Raw genomic sequence first — 21,512 nt, 5'->3', positions numbered from 1 at the left:
ATGAGCTTATCCTGGCATTCCCATTCGTAGGGAAACACATTTTTACATGTGTTCGGCGGCTCGAGCGACCATTTAAGTAACAGATCTGTTTGTGGAACCGCTTCATAGGCAACCTATTTATACACGCTAATATCAAAGGCATCGATCGTTTTTTCTAGGTGAATGGCATTGTTGAAATGCAGGTAATAAATGTGGGAATGTAAATTTCAAGCAAGCTAGTATTTCCGCGATATACAGCATAATACGGCGTGATTGTATTTTGCCTCGTTCAAAATCGTGCTCTTGCACTTTGTCTTGCATAATCCTGTTGTCGCGATTCATCCGTTCTCGCATTTCGTCGACCGGCAAATTAATCACGAATTCCGACGGACGAGACGCAACCTCGTAAAGTCGCGGTTTTCACGTATTTATACGATGCTCGGAGGAAAATGCATATCTAATAAGACAAAATTGAAACTCGATATACTCTGCGGTAAGTTTAATTAAATACTGACTCGTGTATGACGTAAAATATAAAAATAAAAGGAAAGAAAAATAAATTATACGGGACAAAATATTAAAGCTCGCTTTTTAAATACAAAGCCGTATAGTTATATATTAACGAGAAGAAAGAAAAAGGGAAAGACATTTAGACTCTATTTTTGCTCAAAATACACTTTGAATATATTTCTTTCTTGCGCTAATCGTCTCGAATAAATACAGAGGTCATTTCCGCGTTTCTAGACTTGAATTCACCGAAATTATACCGGCTTCAATTCTCTCTACCAAAGCGATAAATAATGATAATGATTGTGTAAACATACATGGAGCGACTCTAGCCAACACGCGACGAGGATCCGTGCAGCGAAGTCCAGGGAGATTGATTTACGCGATGCGAAATCGCGAGATTCGTCAATATCAATTTCTCGCAGCAGTGCCACGATTTTCACCACGTTCCCCTATATATAGTTATAGTCTCGTATATGTAGTTACCTTTCTACAAATTTATAACCGAGCTATAAATATACGGAAAGCTCCCGAGAGGGTTTCCGTCGGTCTTTGGGAACACGGTAGTTGCGCTCCATTTTTAATGTAGAAAGTCATGCATCAACGTATTTGAATCCAAAACACAAATCGCCAAGTAGTCACATATTACCGAATGCTTTCTCTGATAAATTTGTCCCCCAAGAACCAGGTATCAAGACGCGAGAAATTGTCCGTCAACGGTTTCGACGACTTCCTCGCCGTGTTGTAGACTATGTAACTCACAAGCGACGCGTAAATTGGTACCGCAGAACGCACGTTCGCTGAAATATTATACGCGCCGACAGGTACATCTTCCGTCGCCAAAAAAATCTCTCGCATCTACTCGCGCGTGTGCACCTCGAAACGACACCGTGATGAACTGTAACTGACCGAGGTGTCATAACTATGCTTGAAATAGGCGGATGAAATATTATTTAACTGAAAATTTCTATGAACTATTTCATTATCGTTTTTAAACTAAAGTCACTTTTATTATCAATTATTAGTCCTTGTTTCTTTTCGATTTAAATATTTCGAGATGGAACAGAGTGTTTCAAAGCAAGCTTAATCAAAATTTGCAATATATTTAACAGATATAACGTAATCGCAAAAAATATATAATTTTATTATTTTAGATACTATTTATGACTGAGAGAGACAAAATTCTATTAAATTATAAAAGCCATTATTCTTGAAATGTAAACATTTTTTTCCTAAATAACAATGAAACTACAATATTATATTTATTTATATAATTTTGATTTCACATTTAATTTTAACATATAAATATTATATATCCATTTTAAATTTTTAATATATTAATTGTAAATAAAAATATATATAAAATAAATTTAGATATATTAAGTATTTCTAAGAGTATCATTAATAACACATATATATATTTAAATTTTCATATAATCAGAAAAAAGTGTTTCTAATTTTTTGATTCTATTAAATGCGTATGTCTTTTTATCATATCTCTTATACGCATAAATCGATATAATTTTTGCGAAACTATTATCATATATAAAAATTAAAATAATAAATAATTTCACTTCTGTTTGGTAAATAATCGTCGTTCACGTGTCACATTTACGAATAATTAATCGTTAATTATAATTATCGCAAAGAATGATCGCATCTGACAGCTCCTAGTATTTGACGTGATTATATTTCGCGAGATAATACGACGTACACCGGAACGAGTCATGCTGTTGCCTTCTCGTTGAGTCTCGCAGCGCGAAAATGATAAGGTCATCGAGAATGTAAACAACCGCGCGAGAGACTCGTACACGTACGCCATACAAAAGAAAATATATATATATATATATATATATATATATATATATATATTCGTATATATAATACTTATATGTTTTAAGTTATAATACACAGTAATAATCGCGTCCTAAAACGAGATTATATATTACTTGTTAGCGACAAATGTTATTAAAACGCAATTAATATGAACATACTTATTGACGTCCTATTGTTTTAAAATTTGTCGCGATCGCAATTTGAAGAATAATGGAGCGCGCGACTCGCGGTAATCGTTCAAGCCTTACGATGCAATACCGATATATGTGACGTATGTACGACGTGTTTCTTTTATACGCGGTGATCTTGTTGTCACGGGTACTACATTCTTACAAATATAATAATTTTCTTCAATTGCTTTTTCCCCATAATACATTTCCCCATAATACAAATATAATCTTCTATTAAACGCGTTTGAAATTGTCATTGAAAATTGAAAATATTATAAAAGAAAGATCTTTTGTTCCATTTCGTATATACATATATGTTATAATACAAAATAATAATTGTCCCCTAAGACACGAGATCGTATTTGTTAGTAACAGACATAGATTATTAGAACATAGAATTAAATATAACTATATTTATTAACATGTCGCAACACGCTGCCTAATTTGAAAAATTGTTTTGTCCTATATCAATTGCGTTTTATTTGTATGTAAATCTACTTAATAATTAAATAAGACACGATATATCGTTTTAATATGTACTCACGATCGTGATTCAAGAAGTAATGCGACGATAGATGGAGCGGCTCACGGCAACCTTTCCGTTCGAGTGTCACCACAAAAATGACAACACAATGATCCCGTATAAACAATGATCGTATAAATAGCGCGCTACACGCACGGGAAGTATACGCCGAATATTACGACGTGTTGTTTTTATATACATGGTCTTGTTATCACATTTTTATAAATATAATAATTTCTCTATAATCGATTTTTTTCTCTGTTATATTTTCTGTTACAATTTCTGTTATATATTTCCTTGTAAAAGAAAATAAAAATTATTCTCGGTATATTGAAGTTTTTTTTTTTTAATTAAATAAATAAAAGCTTTTTTGAGAATATTATAAAAATATTGCAATAGGAATTCCTTCTTCCGTTTCGTTTCGTACATACACGTGTGCGCCGCTCGCACACTTGGTAGCTTCGAGGAAGAGTGACACAGGCATCTTCGTGGCTCGTAGGCTACTAAATCAACCCGAGTTATGCGCCGACTAATTGTGAACTACGTCCCTCTTCTTTGCCGCTCCCTCGGAAACCAAATATAACTAAACGGAGCGAAACTAAACGACCGAGCCGATTAACTTCTCAGCCCGCCTCGCGTATGCACACGCACACATATGTAAGGAAGCACACATCGCAAAGTGTAAAAACGTGACAACGAAGGCAATCTTTCTTTTTATCGTGTCTACTTCGTCGGTAGATAAATAATCGTTGATTAAGAAGCGGTACACCGCAGGAGACAAAATTTTATTTCGATGAACAGAATACGTTTATTAATTATCTCATTCATATGAATTATGTATTACGAGTAGGATTTAATTCACAAGAAATTACTGTTTAAAGTTTAATGAATGTAACTGTGTTTCGTAATGAAATTAAAAAGTTTTTTAACAAAGAATTAATTTTCTATTCATTTAAAAGACAATTATTTTCATTAGCAATTAGCTTTTTGTATTAAATTCTCAGAATTATCAAATTATCACTAACACAATGGATCTTATTAATAAAGATATATATAGAGTAAATCAGTATTTAGCCAATCATTCCTATCTAAATCTGAAATGGTAACACATCGTTCCCCAAATCATGCGAAGATGACTTGGCGAAAAGTGAAAAGAAATTCCCCTTCAATTAAGGAGCGTGGCTTCGACCGAGAGTAAATAAGGATTATCGTACGCTTAGACGATGTTGCAAGAGAGTGTGATGTGTTTTGTAGTCTGGGCGCAGAGTGACTTTGGAGACGAAACCAATGGGGGTCTGGCAAGACTCGATGCGGGCCATGGCGCACATACTCCCGGTGGTAGCAATCCTAGTACACCGGGGGCGACTCCCTCGACACCCTCCGCTGGATATTCTACTGGTCAGCCGAGAAACCGTACAAACACCACTCATAGGCCGGATATCCGAAAAGGTACGTTTCGATTGTACAAAATTAATACAATATAAATTATTATTTATACTATGTCTTTACATATATATTAAATTTGTATATGTGAAAACTTTGTGGGCAATTATAATTTAATTGTTGAAGCATAATTCATTTAATATCTGTTTCGCATCGGTTATAAATATTATTAATTTTTTTTTATTGATCTTATTATTTTATTACCAGCTGTTAAATAATATTTTTTTTATATATTTTTTAACAATTATATTTTTTAGAAATAAGTACGAGATATAGCTCATATATCCAGAAGCACACGTAATTTAAAATTTGACATTTAGATTCTGTAACAAGAGAGACGTATTTGTTCGAATCAAAATTTAGTTCACGGAAAGGAATTTTGCCATTCCCTCTCGCGTTTACACAGAGTTCTGAAACGAATGCGCGAAATGGTGGTGAATGGGAGAAGAGACGCGGAAAAGGTTGCTTTCGTTTATTTGCACGTTTGTTCGGCACTTAGCCGGAACACTCTCACCCGCGCCCCCAAATCCCCGCAAATTGAAATATCTCCCGCAATCTCTTACATTCCCGGTTAACAACAAACCTTTGTACCACGGATCTCACTTTGTTCGTTCTAATACCGTAAAAATGTCAGTTTCAACATGTGCTTCTCACTCGAGTCCGTCGCATTTTCGTGACACGACATGCAAATAAGTTAATTTTAATTCACGTGTCCCTCCGATGTATCAAATATATAATAAAAAATGATATTTTTAGAAATATGAGATCTGAAATTCTTTATCAATTAAATTACATTGGATTAATAAATATACTTTACAATATTTTACCTGGAAAAATAATTCAAAATTCTATCCATTTAATGAATAATAAATATGTAATAATAATTGTATAAGTAATAGTATTTTTTTCTAACTATATCACACTTCTAAATATGTATCGCTTAATGAATCAATATTTTTTTTTTTTAATATTGCGAGATTTTTTTTACATATTTAAACTTAAAAAAATATACAATGTATATATAATATTTTTTTATTATATATTATGTCCGCGAATTTCAAAAGAAATCTTAATTTACGGTCGATCTTATATTCGAAATACTATTAGCGGTTTTATCGAGGATATGATACCTTAACACTTTTCAGGTGTACGAACACCACCAGAAGTGAAACATGAGTTGGGTGCCGGTGGTGGTGTCGTGTCTCCCGGAGGAGTAGTCGGAGTCAACGATACCGATGACAAGGATGGTAAGAAGAACAAACGGCAAAGGCGACAAAGAACGCACTTTACGCAGCACCAGCTACAGAATTTGGAGATGACATTTATGAGGAACCGATATCCGGATATGTCGACTAGGGAGGAGATAGCTTGCTGTACGAACCTTACGGAAGCTCGCGTCAGGGTAAGATTTATTACGATTTATATTAAAAAGCTTAAATTTTCTCTCTAGGATCACTACAAATATTTTAATTATCTGAGATAACTTCTCGTAAAAGAAGACAATTCAAAAAAGGGACTAAACAGATTTGCCTCAAAGATTATTCGTTTAACTTGTTGGAATATTTTTTAACAAAAAGATTTTTACTTATAAAATAACAAAAAGAGGAGTACATATTTTTTTTGTAAGATAAAATAAAAACTAATAGATTTTTACATTCGACTTTAATTTGTTTTATTAATTTGTTTAGTAGATTGATGTTAACTCGAATGAAAAGTCATGTCGAGTGTTCGCTTTTTGAAATAATATTAACATTAGCTGTTTTGAGAATTGTCTTCTCAAGAATCATCTTGGAAAAAATCGAAATGTAACAGCTATATGGAAAGGATATTCAAAAATTTGAGTTTGTAACAAATAAAGAAGTAACAGACGCATACAATGGTTGCATTGAAGCGTTGAAGTATCGATTACAAAGGCAACAATCTGCCGACTGCGGATAATATCTTTGCGTCTTGTGTTAGTGAACTTTATAACGAATTCTATAAAATAAAAATGATAAAGTTTTAAGCAGATTATTAAGTAATTAAATTATTAATTAAATTTCTCGATTTGATAATTTTTCTTAACAATTTTTATTTGATTATTTTACATAAATTTATATTAAAAAATTAAATAGAATTAAATTATGAGCCAAAAAAATTTTTAACATAAATTATTGTCGTGTTGTTTTTATTTAGCAATATTGCTAAAAAAATAATTGCCCATAACAAAGTCTGTCCTGAACTAAGTTAAGAATTTTTTAAGCTTTAGAAATTTATAGCTAAGCCTCGTATATAAATGCGTTTCTGCTGATTCAAAACTATCATATGTCATCGTAATGATCCGAAACATGCAGTAATAATGTTTCTTCGAAAAAGTACTTCCGAAGTTGCTAAAGAAAGACGCTTCTCTCTCTCTCTCTCTCTCTCTCTCTCTCTCCTCACGACGAAGTGGCGGCTCACGTCGAAGAAAACTAAACCGTTAGAAAGTTCGCAAATCCGAAAGCGCTTTATAAATCCTCCCGCCGCCTCGCGTTCTCCGCGACTTGATTCGCGAACAAACGACGGATCGCGCGCGGTCCGAGAGATTTCGAATCGGATCAACCGAGCGACCGGAACAGAGCTCCTTGAAATCCCGACGGCCTGTTTGCGTTTCGCCGAGACGTTTCCGGCGAATGGTCGGCATCCGCGAGACGAAGTGTGCGTGGACACACGGGGTACAAAGGAAAGGGGGTGACACGGGGGATGGACACGGGAGCGGAAGAGAACGGGCAGAGAGGAGGTCACACAGGGAAAGAGGTGAGAGGTGCTGTGTGCAGGCCGCAGGGGAAGCTTTGCGCCAGTAAGCCCCGGTGGATTTATAGAACCACATACAGCGCGGTACGGTGTTCCCGCCACGGTGCTATACGCCATGTACCAAAACGCTGCAGATCCCCGGCCGTCGCGGTGTCCTGTCGACTCTGCCGTTGCTCGTTCGCAAACTGTATCGCCGTTATGGAGAGACATTCCTCATTTTAAATACCTCTCTTTGCGCGCATTTCACTTCAAGTGCAAGGAACGCGATCTTCTACACGATCATTGTTAATTTGGATTTTAATTTTAATCTTTGTCATAATACGGGAGCCATAAATTCAAATACTTCTCAAAAGGATTTATGCTTGCAAGTTTCATTGTAGAGGCTTTCGTTTGATAAGAAGTGGAAATATCATGTGAAAAGCAGAAGAGCAATGTTTTAGAAAATTAAGTTATTCGGTAGGAAATAAATTTCGGAATTTTCCATCTTAATTATATGAGTTTGCTTCATGTACAATGTAATTATTACGTGATACTTTTAAAGGGCGAACAATCTCATTGAAGAAAAGTGGAGATATGCGATTGCGTCGTCTCTCATCTTGGTTCTTGGACTTATTTTCTTTCAGCCTAGCGTAACGTCATAGAAATGCCTAATATTGGATTAAAGAAAATGTCATATTGGAGAAAAGAATGAAAGAAGAGATAGCGAAGAGTCGACGAGAGAAACAGGACTAGGGAGGCGGAATGTAGAAAAGAGAGAGAGAGAGAGAGAGAGAGAGAAGAGCGAGAAAGAGGGAGGGAGCGCGCGCGCGAAGCTGGGTACAGTTATCTGCAAAGAGGCAGGCGTATGTTTCGGTCGGTGGCAGCAGAGCACGGCTGTCCGAGATAATCCGCCGGTGATTAAGACCATAAATCCATCGGCGGATTAGTATGGTTGCACCACACACCTCGTGCCGGCGCTCTGGCTGGTGCACGAGAGAGTCGCTTTGCGCTCCAGTTTCCAGAGATAGTGCTATTCTCTCTTTCTTTCTCTATTCCCTAGGTTTCCTCTCCTCTCCTCTCTCTCTCTATCTCGCTCTCTTTTCGCATCTCTGTTCAATTTTCATTCTGTCTCTCTTTCTCTCTCGCGCAATCATCCACCTCTCCCTGATTGCGGCGCGACCGGCACATATTCAGTGTGTGCGTACCACGGACTGGTCGAGAGGGTTGCGCGAATAGAGAGAGAGAGAGAGAGAGAGAGAGAGAGAGAGAGTGAGGAGAGGAGGAAGAGGAAGAGGAATCGAGCTTACACGCTATGGGAATGGGAAATGGGACGCCGCGGAATATAGGTGGACACTAACCGGTATGAGAGTGAGGATTACCGAGTGTCATCCGTATTCGGCCGGGTTAGCGGCTGTCAGCGGCCAATGCTATCGCTATATATCAATTATTACCTTTGGCCGCGTCGCGCCGCGCGCGCTTACGCCCGGCTGCACAAACTCCGCTGCATCCGATGCAATGCATCGCATCGCGTATCCCTCTTTGCGTCGCGCGGACCGATTTGCATCGCGACGTATCTCTCGCATACGCTCGCCTCTCCGCGCACGGTTTACGCTGGGGTTTAACGGGTCGAATCCGTAGCGGTCATTGGCTGTGACTGTTTGGATCGCGAGCTCGTAAGTTTTGGTAAAACGCGAAAAACCAGCCACATCGGTTGTCTTAGGCTTTCAGAACAAAGCGATGATTAGCGAGGAAAAAATAATAGTATCAATGCGAGATACAATGAGCATATCGTAGCAATAATCTATATAAAATGACTATATAATAAAGATAGAGATCATATAATGAGCGGAACTAGCGCTTGGACTGATATAATGAATAAATGGTAATGCACTTATAATGAGCGATCTTATTATATTATCTTTCTCATATAACAAGTGATTGTGGACAAATCTCGTATATTCAAATAGCAACTGCACAAGCTAATCAATAAAATTAATAAACCAAACCAAATGTGTTTGATAAAGAAGACAGTATTCCTTGTCAAAGAGAGAAAGAAAATCTCGAATTATTTATATATATATAGAGTTCACGCGCGCGCGAAAGAACAATAGTAAATTTAGATTTGTATGATATAAATAAATGTAGGAAGAGATAAATTATTCTAGACATAATTTCATATTTAAGAGAAATCTCACAAATTTTATACTTAGTACGCGCTTATTCTTAAAGTCTTGGTATATAAAATTCAGATCAAAGGGAGACTTAACGTGGAGCTAATTACAATTAGCGTTAGACGCGAATATAAAAAAATTACATTGAATACAAATATACATATTATATGAGACCACTTAAATATAAAGTATTTATTCAATAGATGGTAACATGTTTACAATCGTACATATGTATAATAAATTGATACAGTGTGATCTGAAATTCAATTCAACTTTAGGCTATCATAAGTTTTTATCCCGCAAAAGGCTCCCTTTTGCCCTAGCTTCGGCTTTAGAGCGGGTCGAAACGGAGATATGATCGGCTTTACAGTAATGTCCGAGAGCGGCTGTTTTCAAGTTAATATCACGTTGAACGAGATGAAAAATGGCAAAGAGCGCGCGTACTCTACAGGCGAGTCAGGATTCGAATCGGCGGCAGTTAATCTTCTATCGGGTATTGTATTTTTGATACAGAGCGTTGCAATGCGTTCTGTGCAATTCCATCGCAAAGCGCGTTTGGAGTTCTCTTTCAAAGTTTTGAAGATTTAGTACTATCATATTCTCGAATATTGTAAAATATTAAAACGTCCTTATTAATTATAGGCAAATTTAGAAGATAAAATAATATCAATAATAGCAATTAATTGCATATTTTATTATTTAATATGTGAATATTTTACTAACCGAAACAATATTTAAAAAATTTCAAATTTATCAATTTTTCCTCGTTATATGTTATACGTACTTGATATCTCAGTTTTTATATCTCGCGCGATCAAAGTCAGAAATATTATATAGATTTTCGGATAATCTCTCGAAATTGATTAATCATTTTTCCGGGACTGATTGTTTATCACGATAAAAAATGTTTTCGAGGTTTTAACGGTCAGTGATCTTGATTCGCAGAAAATTTCGTTCGATCATGTCCAAAATCAGTATGTACGTTGCAAAATAAAATTATTGCGCGCATGATTCACAAGCAGCCAGATACAAAAGCACAACAAAATATAAATTCATTTAAAAAGTAAGATAGATGCTCCAATGAATAAAAAGCAGTTTGCTTTTTATGAATGTGCTATAATAAAATATATTGACACATTCAAAAATTATAATATTTTAAATAATTTATTTTTACACACACACACACACACATGTATATATATATTATATACATATATGTATAACGGAATTTGAATAATTTGAATTTTAATTAATATTCTATATAAAAGGCAAATCTGTGTGTATACATAAGAAAATAAAATAATAATATAAAGAAATTATTATTTGCAAGTAATATTCATGAAAAAATTGAATTATGTAACAATATTTTTCAAGTTGTCATTTACTGATGCATCTATTCTGATATTTGTGTGCAACAAGTTTCATTTAATCGAATAAATAAAAAAAAGTAGAGAAAAATAATCTACATGATTCTATAAATACTAAAACTCTTTACACGATAAATTTACACGAACACTCTTGCATCGATATCGCGGAAGAATCGCTGACGGAATCCGATGCAGTTAAATGAATAGAAAAAAAAAAGAAGGAATGGAAAAAAGTGTATTTAACTGGAAACGAATCGCGGCGGTGAACGCGGACAATGAGCCATAACTATTTATAAATTACAAAGAAATGAAGAAGGCTCGTGAGAGAGAGAGCTAGCAGGACGGCGGCATTAAAAATCACGTGTTTCGCTTGAGCTCATAATCTCGTATAATCTTTTGCAAAGTTGTTAATACTCGCGGCTTACGGGTGTTAATTTAATATCCATACAGGTACGCCGACATTGAATATCCGAATCCCACCGGCTGCAGCTGTTACGGTCCACCAGCACAACGATAAAAAAAAATCCATAAAACTACTCACCATGTGCGGGAGAGAGAGAGAGATACAGAGAAAGCCCAGCTTCCCATTCCGCGTCCTGCGCACCGGCTCGTACGCCGTTTGTATCGTTCAGCGCCGCCCTCCGCGATGCTCTAACACGAACGATTTCCGTCGGCCGTATTCTTCTGATTTGCATGAATACTGTAAGATGCACGATAAAACACAAATATGAGATACGAATTGTTTAAATATAAGAACATCCGACATGGCTCTCTACATAACGGCTTCTCAACTTTAAGCATTCAATTTTGGAGTTTAAGATCTCAATCCTTGCAAATTCTTTTCTCTTTTTCTCTCTTTCATGTTTATTAAAAACTTTGTTTATTTTCATTATACTTCTTGATAATTTCCTATTTAAACATCGACGTTCTAAATATCATATAAATGAAAAACAGAAACGCTAATATCATACTAGAAAGTATAATAAAAGGAATACATTTTATATCCAAGCATATATATTTTCTTTCTCTTTAGACTGAGGGAAAACAGCTGATCATTTTTATTCCAAGTTGTTGATATACGTATAAGCGGGATTCGGCATTGTCATAGACGAATTTTCTTCCTATCCACTCCCGATGGCCAATGGTTCGCCCATTGCGTGTTTACCAATCTAAGGCGCATCCGTATCTATCCTATCCTATCCTCCAACATATATACACATACCACATATGCACTGCAATATATGCAACGATACAAACGCAGCAGTGTCCCGTTTCCCCTATGTCGGACGTGGCCATTCTCGCTGATCCATCTCGACGTTATAGCGAGATTTATGGAGACGCTACTGTTGGAACTGCCTGAGACTTGCGACCAAGTGTGAAGGGTAAGGGAGGAAGTACGGAGAAGAGAGAGACGGAGAGGGAGAAACGACCAGAAGACGAAGAGTCTATTTCGTGTGTGAGGAAGCGAACGTATGTGAATAGTACACGTAGAAACGGTAAAAAGAAAGAGAAAGAAAGAACTGTTCACAATGAGAGGAAAAAAGGAGGGTCAGAGAGCTGAGTTGGGAAAAGAGAGGAAGAGATACTGTAGGGAGGAAACGAGAGAAAAGACGAGAAGAGAGAGGAGAGAAAGGAGAATTCATCCTGGCGGCCATGATGGTCGTGGTAAGCGAGCTTGCCATAAGCGAACAGCTGCCTTCTCTCTTCGTATACCGTACTTATTTTCCTCGCGAAATGGAACATTTAAAAATTACCGGGGATGTTGTTTCGCGTAACTATGAGATTAATCGTTCGTGGCAACAAATGGCAGAGAATACTCGAGAATATCGACGGATATCAGTCGCGCGATGAGCTCTTCTTATAGCTCCATAAAGACGGAACACACGCGTGCGGAAAGGCGGATGTTGTTATAAATCGCGGACGATGTCGCGAGAGCTTTCGCAAAGAGATGTAGGAGTAGTTCAAAGTTACAAGTGGCGAACCGCTATTCCCGACAGACAAAAGGTTTCCACCTTCGCGCCACCGTCAAATCCCCGCGAAGCCCCGGATATCCGGCGGTATACTTCACGGAATTTACTTTTAACGAAGTGGCGTTCCTCTCGCCGCCACCGACGTCGTGCTTTTGACGCGGAATTACCAATGTCGTCGCATCTGTCTGCTCGACTCGACAATTGTTTTCACTTCTCACAATTATGATTTTTATAATGCGAAACAAATGACAGCGAGTAAAATGACGGAATAAAGGCTGTTTGGAGATGATAATGTTAATAATGTGTATCGAACATAATGTCGATGGCATGAGATACGACATACGAATTATTAAACTTTGAAAAACAGAAGGTAACGAGAATTTATGTAACCATATTGACACGTGTTAAATATTTAAAATTTTATAATAACTATTTTTGAATTTTCTATTGTGATTTATGATTACAAAAAAATTTTTATTGGTCCTCAATTTCTCAATGTTTATTCTAGGTTTTCTAATGTATTTTTTATTCAACTATAAATTTCTTTAATAATATTTAAAACTAATTATCTATAAGAGTAAAATGTCCAATTATTATCTATTGTGCGAGCAATAACGTGAAAATCCGAAAAAATTCCTATGGAATAAAATACTCTTTTAGAACACGGAAAAAGTTTAAGTATACAACTAGTTCACAGTATAATAAAAATAAAAGAAAGAAACACAGAATATTGAAGAAAGACAAACGAGAGAAGTGCACCGAATTATGGATAGGCGAGCGTATGGAGAGAGAGAGAGAAAAGAACAACGAGCGCGAAACTAAGGGTTGAGATACCTAGAGAGGTAGAGCGAGAGAGAATGAAGAAGCGAGTCTGCGGGCGTGAAATCCTCGCGAAGCCCCCGGATATCCGTCGGCTCCTTTACGGAATTTATTTTTAATGAAGTGGCGTTCCTCTCTCTCTCTCTCTCTCTCTCTCTCTTTTTCTCTCTTTCGCACGCGCGCTGTGGTCCTCGCAAGATTTTCGGGAATGTGCCAAAATCCTCCGTGACCACGCTCTTCTTCGGGCCAGTTTTCCGTTTCTTTCTCTTCAATACGAAAAAACTTAAAGGATAGCGGAGGAAAGTTAAGAAAGCAGCGGAGACGAAGAGGATCGGCCGAGATAGAAGAGACGTACGTAAGGATGGCCTTCATATATTTCCCCTTTTTCGAAAGGGGACCCTCTTCGAGAACATAGAACAACATGCGCGCCAGGACAGTTTCGCGAGTTTCGAGAGGTCGTAGGTGCGCATACGTCGGGAAACGGAGACGGAGGGATGGTGGATAATATAATGATGGCGTCGGCTGGGCGAGGAGGGGCGGGGCTACGAGGGGATCAATATTATCCTCCTCCACCTCCACTTCCGTTTCCTCGTCCCATGCATCTCTCTTTCTCCCCTTCTCCCCTCGCTTTCTATCTCCCTGTTTCCCCTACACCCACGACTAACCTTCCCTCAGACTCCCTCTCGGGTTTCCCCTCCGATGCGACCACCATCACCATCTCCACCCTACGAATGTCAGGTTGCTCTCCCTTCTACCGGCAACCGCGGCTTCCTCCTTCGGCTCGTCCTTCGGCTTTTCTCTCTCCTTCTTCCCCCTTCATCTTGCGAGCGACGCGAGCTTGCACGAACTCACGCGAATTTCGCACGGAATGGGCGAGATCGTTAATCTAAACACGAAACGTAAAGAAACTACGCGACATTCGAGATATTTATAGTTTATGTGTTTACATGCCGCAAAGGTACTTAAAATTTTTTTTTAATTTCCATTTCTATCAATATAGAATGAAAAAAAATTTTCTACGAAATGTGTTATTTTCAGATTCTTATCCTAGTTTGCATTTGTAATAATAATAATTAATTATCGATGTATATAATTTGTTTATCCGACAATCGATATTCATCGTAACTTTCGCTCTAAAATATAAGCTGGTTTGCAGAAATAAATCGCAGCGTCAGCTTTTTCACACGAAATGCTTGACGGCTTTTGTTGGATTTATTTATCAAATCTACGCGATGTAAAAGGAAGTTTACCGAGCTTAATCTATTACTGGTTTATTAAAAAAGGAATACATATTTTACAGAACTCGAAATCCTTGAAAAGCAATGTGTAATATAAAAAAAGTAATAAACATAACCATTCATTTCATCTTGGATTTCAATAAATACAATGATGAGCTACGGGATATGAAATTACTAAAGCAATGTGTGTTAATAATGTATAAAATATATCTCATTTTTTAAAACTATAAGCTTCTATTGTTAGACGATAGATTCAAATTAGCGATAGAAACAAATTTTATTTATCGTCAATTTTATCAGCATAAATAACATATGTTTAATAAAATAATAAGCATTTTTCAACATTAATTATATTTTCCTTCGCTAATATAATATAATGACAAATGGCGTTAGGTATAAACAAAATATAAATAAAAAACGCATAAAATAATGCTTCGGTTCAATAGGATATCCTTCGAAAACTGTTCCGTTTCAATAGACCTTACTTGAGAGCTGGGCTCCAAGTAAGGCTCCGGCTATAAGACTCTCTTGACCGAGGAACTAACGGCGCGGCGTGGCGCGCAACTTCTGAGCGCAATGGAACAAATCGCGGTTACTCGGAGAGTCCGGAGCCCGATGTTAAGTCACGGGATTACCGCGGACGGGCCGGTGCCGGTGTTCAAGGGTGTCTATGTAACACATAGACGTATGTGCGGCGCGGAAGACGAGCGTAGGAGAAGAGCGACGCCGCCGATGGAACGGGATAGGAAGGGGGCCGTAGGGGGTGTGATTGATGAGGCGCCCCCCCGTTACGGTCTCATTACATTTATATAAGCTTTCGTAGATTGAGCCGAGCGCGCGCGCGCGCGAGCGGGAGCGAGCTAGAGGCTTACACGGTGGCGAGGGGTCGTGATTTGATGAGGTTTTATTGCCCGAATGACGTGACGGGGGCCATTGTTCTCCGACCCGGTTGCCAGGCGGGAAACAGTGGATTCGATTTATCGTGTCTCTATACCGGACCACCGTGCTTTGACATTTTTCGATGCTGTCGGAGAAATCGCTCGGCTGCGCTGCTTCCGTGATTTCGATTAATCGCCATTAATAATGTAAATTCTTAAAACAGATATATTTTATAATCACGTCACTTTTTTAGCATATTAATAAAAATTACGACAAACGTACAGTTTTACGAGAAAACGTTGTAAACAGATTTTATATATCGCAACACATTGTCAGTTTACTGTACGGATATTCATCAAATTGGACTGAAGCTATTAATGAGAATATTGATTTTAATTGTATCATAATTTATTGTCAAGGAATGTAACGCACCATTAATATATTTACATCGCCAGCGCGATTTTTCTCACGATTCGGAAAGATCATTCGGTCAATAGTTGGAATCTAGTCGGTCAAACGATAGTCTCTGCTCGAAATTCCAGCAATACATTCGTCAAATTTACGATCTTATGAATCAGAGGCATTACGATTCTCCTGACGGTTCCACATAGTGTTAGTCGAGATTCCGCGGCGCTGTTAAACTTTATGGGCGCGGCAGCTCTCTCTTGTGTGTACACGGGTGCGCCTTTACGCGAGAGAGTTTATTGATTCTCGAGTCGCGGCATCTTTCGCCCGCCGTACCATTCTGTCCTATCGAGTTTACTCCCTCCTGGCTTACCGTCGTCGCCCATGGCGTCTCGCGGCTACCGGGGCCGCTTCGTAAAATTCAATGATGTTCCTCGTGCGGCTTATCGACGCGAAAAAAAGATACACGTCTATACCAGTATAAACCAGTTCAAATAATCAGATCAAAAATAAAGATTTCACATAGTATAAAAGTAATATAATATAATATAATAAATTTACAATATATTGCAATTACTGATATCGCTCGTTAATATCGTAATAATGACACAGAAATACGACATTATAGAAAAATTAAAAATAATAAAAATAAAATGCCCTGCTTTTTAATAATTAAAAAAAAATAATAATAATAAAATAGAATAAGCATAAATCAGCAAGCGAGATTTCACATTAAAATCTCAATGATGCATCTCTACCCATATCTCGAAAAATTATTCCATCCAGTTACACAATCGAAACTACTAACAAATTCGAGCTGTTACGCGACGTTCCGGGAATAATCGTCGAGAGAGGAGAGGACATTATTCTTCATTAGCTAGTCTTTCGCCCCCACTTTCAATGACCCGGCGTCGCGCCTCTTAGCGTTTCCACGGCGTGATCGTAGGGCCATCCATCTTACGGAGTATTCTCCCGACCTCCTTCAGCATTGCGCTTCATCCTCAGTACCATCCTTCGTTCCTTCCTTCGTTCCTACCTACCTTCCTTCCTGCTTGCTATCCGACCCTCCCTTTATCGAATACTTACGCCACGACCCGTCGTATTTTCCCGCCCCTTGTCTTACTACAGTTACGCGAGAGCGACGTGTATCTGAGCGCAACCACCCGTATAATTGTTGGGGGCGAGCTGGGACGAACGGCGAGAAAGAGAGATGACATAGTCGGAGGACTCCGAGGGTTTGAGGTTGAAGGGGCGAACGAAGGGATGGGAAGAGGGTGGAAACGGCTGACGAAGTTTGCCGCAGTATCGAGCGCGGGAGAGAAGGGCCGTCTTAAATTAACGCCGTCATATTTCAGGATGGAGGAGTTCGCCGGGGTTTTCTTGCTATTTGTCTCGGGACTCGCCTATCCGTCTACTACGCAGCGGAACCGCCGCCCCGTTGCTTTCTTCGTTGCGTTCGTAACTAATAACCCGTGGCATGCGAGCGCTCGCGAAATCTCTGGCAAGAAACGGCTCGATGTTCGAGCTATATAACATTAATAGCGAAATCTGATGAATGAAAAATAGTATTTATCTGACGATAAAAAAATAATTTGCGAAATATTGAAAAAAGTACTGTTTATGCATTTTAAAGTTCGAAATAAAGATTCACTGAACTGTCAAATTTCTCAAATAATAATGCATATTATATAGTTAATAAATTTCGCGGCGCTATGTTTTTTCTAGGTCTGGTTCAAGAATCGGCGAGCGAAATGGCGGAAGAAGGAGCGTAACGCGATGAACGCAGCCGCGCAGGCCGCGGCGGATTTTAAATCTGGCTTCAGCACGGCCAGTTTGAACGGCTTCATCGCTCAACCATTTCCGGATCCGGATACTCTCTACAGTTCGTATAGTACATACAACAACTGGGCGGCTAAAGTGCCGTCGCCACTAAGTGGCAAGAGCTTTCCCTGGATGAATACTCTAGGCTCAGTGGTGCCTACGGCATCGCACCATCATCATCACGCGCAGGTCAGTCCGGTGAATCCCTTCAACGCCGCGGCGACATCGGTCGCGGGCAGCCACGTGGGCGGCATGTCAGTGTCAGTCGGTCAAGCGGCCACGTCCATGTTACCGGGCATGGGTTCCGGTCTGGGCGTCGCGAGTTCGCCGGTCGCCGCATCCGGGGCCGCGTGTCCATATGCTGCGCCAGCCGCGCCGCATCATCCGTATGGACCTCCGGTTTACACGCCGCATCATCGGTCGCCCGAGTCTTGCACCGTGATGACATCGAGCAGCATCGCTTCGCTACGTATGAAAGCGAAACAGCACAGCAGCGGTTACGGCGGCGGTGGCGGTTCTTTTGGTGCGGGTGGTACCACCGGTGGTACTACGGCCGGTAGCATAAGTCCCGTCAGCTCGAGAGCGTCGTCGGTCGGCGGTGGTGGTGGCGGTGGTGGCGGCAGCGGTGGTCTAAGCGCCTGTCAATACGCGTTAACGACAGCTGCCGGAACGAATCCTCATTCTCCGGGTGGTCCCGAGGCGCACGCCAACGCCACCGCCAGAGCCCAAGTCTGAGGCGAAGCGGGGGCTACCTCTAGCCCCCATCATCACAGCGTAACGAATCCGAATTCCGGAAGTTCCCTCAGCGGCGGCGGCGGCAGCGGCAGTAGCGGTAACAATCAGGTGGTGCCGCCGTCCGGCGCTGCGACGTCCGCGGTTTCCGGCCAGCCGAGCGACAATCAACTCAGATCGCAAGAGTGACCCAGGCCTAGGTCCGCCGCCTCGCCGACGCTGTCGTCGACGCCCTCGTCGACGACCTCGCATCCGCATTACCTCATGTACGACGAGGACGGGTCCGCGGCGGACCAGAAGCTGGAAGTGGACGAGCGAGGTGTAATCGAGGCGAGCAGTATGGTAAATCCCGAGCAGGTGATGGCAGCTGCCACCGGTGGCATCGGCGTGGGAGTTGGCATCGGAGTAGGTGGACCAGGCACAGCTACCGGAAGTGGTACCGGACTCACCGGCTATTGGCAACACGCGACCACCGCCACTAGTTACTGGCCGTCGCTATTTGACTGTTGGACGACGCCGCCGATCGCATCCGGTTCGCAGACGCTGTCCTTGCCGCGGGACGATGATTGAGGCCAGTAGAATTTTATTAAATTACCGTTTTAGCGTTGCCTTGATCCTCTCGCGAGATCTCGTTTCGTTCAGTCAAATGTCGACTGTTTGACGCCTAAACTAATATGGCTCGCAGATTGCGTTTGTATTTCTGTCGGAAACCGGTTACAAAAATACTTATAGTTCTAGTATGTTTACTAGAATTCTCGTACCTCTGCGGGAAATTGATTGTGAAATATATAAATCGGAAAAGTTTCTTACATGTCTCACTCATGTGTTCTTATTATTAAATTCATAAAGGCACAGAGACGCTTTCAATTTGTTAATCAGTGCTCGAATGGAATCGGATAAATAATGCAAGTTTTGTATGACAGAATTAGAAATATTTTTTTTTTGTAAATCCACCACGTGACTGATAATTTCCGTTATCGGAATTTTCGTGAAAATTGAGAATGGATGATGGGAGAAACGGTAAGGAATCAGTGTCTGCTACAATGGTTAACAGAACGTTACAGTCGAGAACATTTGCTTATGTTGTATGTAAATATGAGGAATTACGCGAGCAATCAACTACGTCGGTCGTATTTGAGAAATTACAAGTTCGGCGAGTTCAGTGGATATTCTTCAAGGTAAATAAACGTTGATGGAGTACAAATATTAAACTTCCGCCGCGATGAAAAACATGTTTAACTCCCGATTTTCTTTCTAATATTGTTTATTCGACAAATATTATATATTCATTATTAACGATGCTCTGTATATATATATATATATATATATATATATATATATATATATATATATATATCGCAATATACGTGTAATATTATTTCTCTGGGAGAAAGGAGAAAAAGTATGTTTCCTCGCTACATAACTGCACAACATGCACTAATTATATACGATGCATGCTTTAATATTTTTTTTTTTTTTTCGATAAGAAATGAAAATTTGGGGGATTAATTTCTAGCAAAAATCCATCGCGGATCATGTACTCACTATTCTGTAGATACATGTATAGTAGAATGCCGGCTCTTTATGCGCGGGGCGTAACTGTATACCAAAAAAAAAACTGTTACATTGTAATGATGATAATAACGATTATTTAAACAGAATACCAAAAATCTTGTAGGCTGTAAGTAAGCGAACGAATTATACGGATTGTACAGTGTATGCAACAAGGAGTATCCTATCGATTAGGCGTACGTTATAAATATGAATTAGTATCGTCGAATAATTATTAAAAATAATATTCGCAGTATCCTCGCGCGACGCGTGCAATTGGATTTTTCAAGTCCGTCGATTTCTCTTCGTACTCTTATCGTTCTAGCGACAGCGTTTAACTTATGCGTGTATCCTTTGATTGTGCACCTAGAGAAGCGTTAACCGACAAAATATCCTATTTTTATAAGTATCATCATTATTTGATAGACCACACACTCGTTGTGAGCAAAAGAAAAAAAAAACCAAAACCAAAGTTAAACCCAAAAATATTACATATGTATAGAATGATTATATGTCGCGCGTCGATGTCATGGATAATTGTATAAATTATTATATATAACGGGGGAATGTGGTAATGCATCGAGAGGAGAGATTTCGACCGAGATGAAACGACGACGATACGACACGAATCGATCGACTTCGGAAGTCGATAGCGAGTGGGCCGATCGCCGTAGAGAGATCGAGACATAGTCACGTAAGATATAGGCGTAAGAAACGACCGCTATTTTGTATGAATCCCAATGTCGTACAAATATTCGTCGTAATCACATATCCCAGTCCCTGCGGTGGGTGATACGTAACGTCACGCAGAATGTTTCTTCATTCCCGTTTGTCACCTCACTCACTACGTGTAAACGTTCCTACTGGGCGATATTGAGCGCCGTTAAAGGCCCCGTTTGTAATCTAGTCACAATAAAAACCAATTCTATTCTAAAAAAAACAACGTCTCGCAACTGAGTCCCCTGCCTACTCGAATTCGCCGATTACAATTTCTTTATTTCAATCGGTTCACGATCTAAACTAACTTTTCACGATTTTAAAATTGGTCCTTTTATTAAAACAAAAAAAAAAGAAAAAAAGAAACTGTTAGTCTAGAGTTATGCGTAGACATGAGAGAAATTATATTCGCGGCAAAGATATACCTCGTAACGTCACAATATGCTTTCTATATTGCTTTTCGCGTTGTTATGTTGTCGAATAGAAGGCGAAATAGGGAGAGATAACGGGCAATGAATGCCGATACATGATCGTGCTATTTATAGATAGTTAGTTATGCCCCTCGGACATTGAGGGAGCATCGATAACCTATGTGAAATCCACATGCATGCCAAGCATGTAACGTATTGCATT

At 39.3% G+C, this 21,512-nt stretch overlaps 3 protein-coding genes across 4 annotated transcripts in view; 2 read left to right on the top strand and 1 right to left on the bottom strand.

Moving 5' to 3' along the window:
* LOC126859235 (longitudinals lacking protein-like) overlaps positions 1-3,135 on the bottom strand; it is a 143,554-nt gene extending 140,419 nt beyond the window's left edge. The window contains exon 1 of one of the 2 annotated variants that reach the window (XM_050610302.1): positions 3,037-3,135. The gene's annotated coding sequence lies outside the window, so the exon portion shown is untranslated. The remainder of the gene's footprint in view (positions 1-3,036) is intronic. The other variant, XM_050610330.1, reaches the window with a different exon arrangement.
* LOC126858738 (pituitary homeobox homolog Ptx1) overlaps positions 1-18,638 on the top strand; it is a 28,069-nt gene extending 9,431 nt beyond the window's left edge. Inside the window, exons 2-4 of the mRNA XM_050609248.1 lie at positions 4,270-4,464; positions 5,604-5,860; positions 17,784-18,638. Of these exons, the coding sequence (XP_050465205.1) occupies positions 4,270-4,464; positions 5,604-5,860; positions 17,784-18,614 (1,283 nt within the window). The 3' untranslated portion in view covers positions 18,615-18,638. The remainder of the gene's footprint in view (positions 1-4,269; positions 4,465-5,603; positions 5,861-17,783) is intronic.
* A 221-nt stretch (positions 18,639-18,859) lies between these two features.
* Positions 18,860-19,909, top strand: LOC126859292 (uncharacterized). The gene has a single exon (XM_050610425.1). It carries the CDS (start codon positions 18,876-18,878, stop codon positions 19,179-19,181), a length of 306 nt encoding a protein of 101 aa, XP_050466382.1. The 5' UTR covers positions 18,860-18,875; the 3' UTR covers positions 19,182-19,909.
* The last annotated feature ends 1,603 nt before the right edge of the window (positions 19,910-21,512 follow it).

The sequence above is a fragment of the Cataglyphis hispanica genome, chromosome 1 (assembly GCF_021464435.1).
Source record: "Cataglyphis hispanica isolate Lineage 1 chromosome 1, ULB_Chis1_1.0, whole genome shotgun sequence".
Taxonomy (NCBI): domain Eukaryota; kingdom Metazoa; phylum Arthropoda; class Insecta; order Hymenoptera; family Formicidae; genus Cataglyphis; species Cataglyphis hispanica.
Note: the sequence above shows the minus strand (reverse complement) of the source record. Positions and strands in the feature narration are given on the sequence as shown.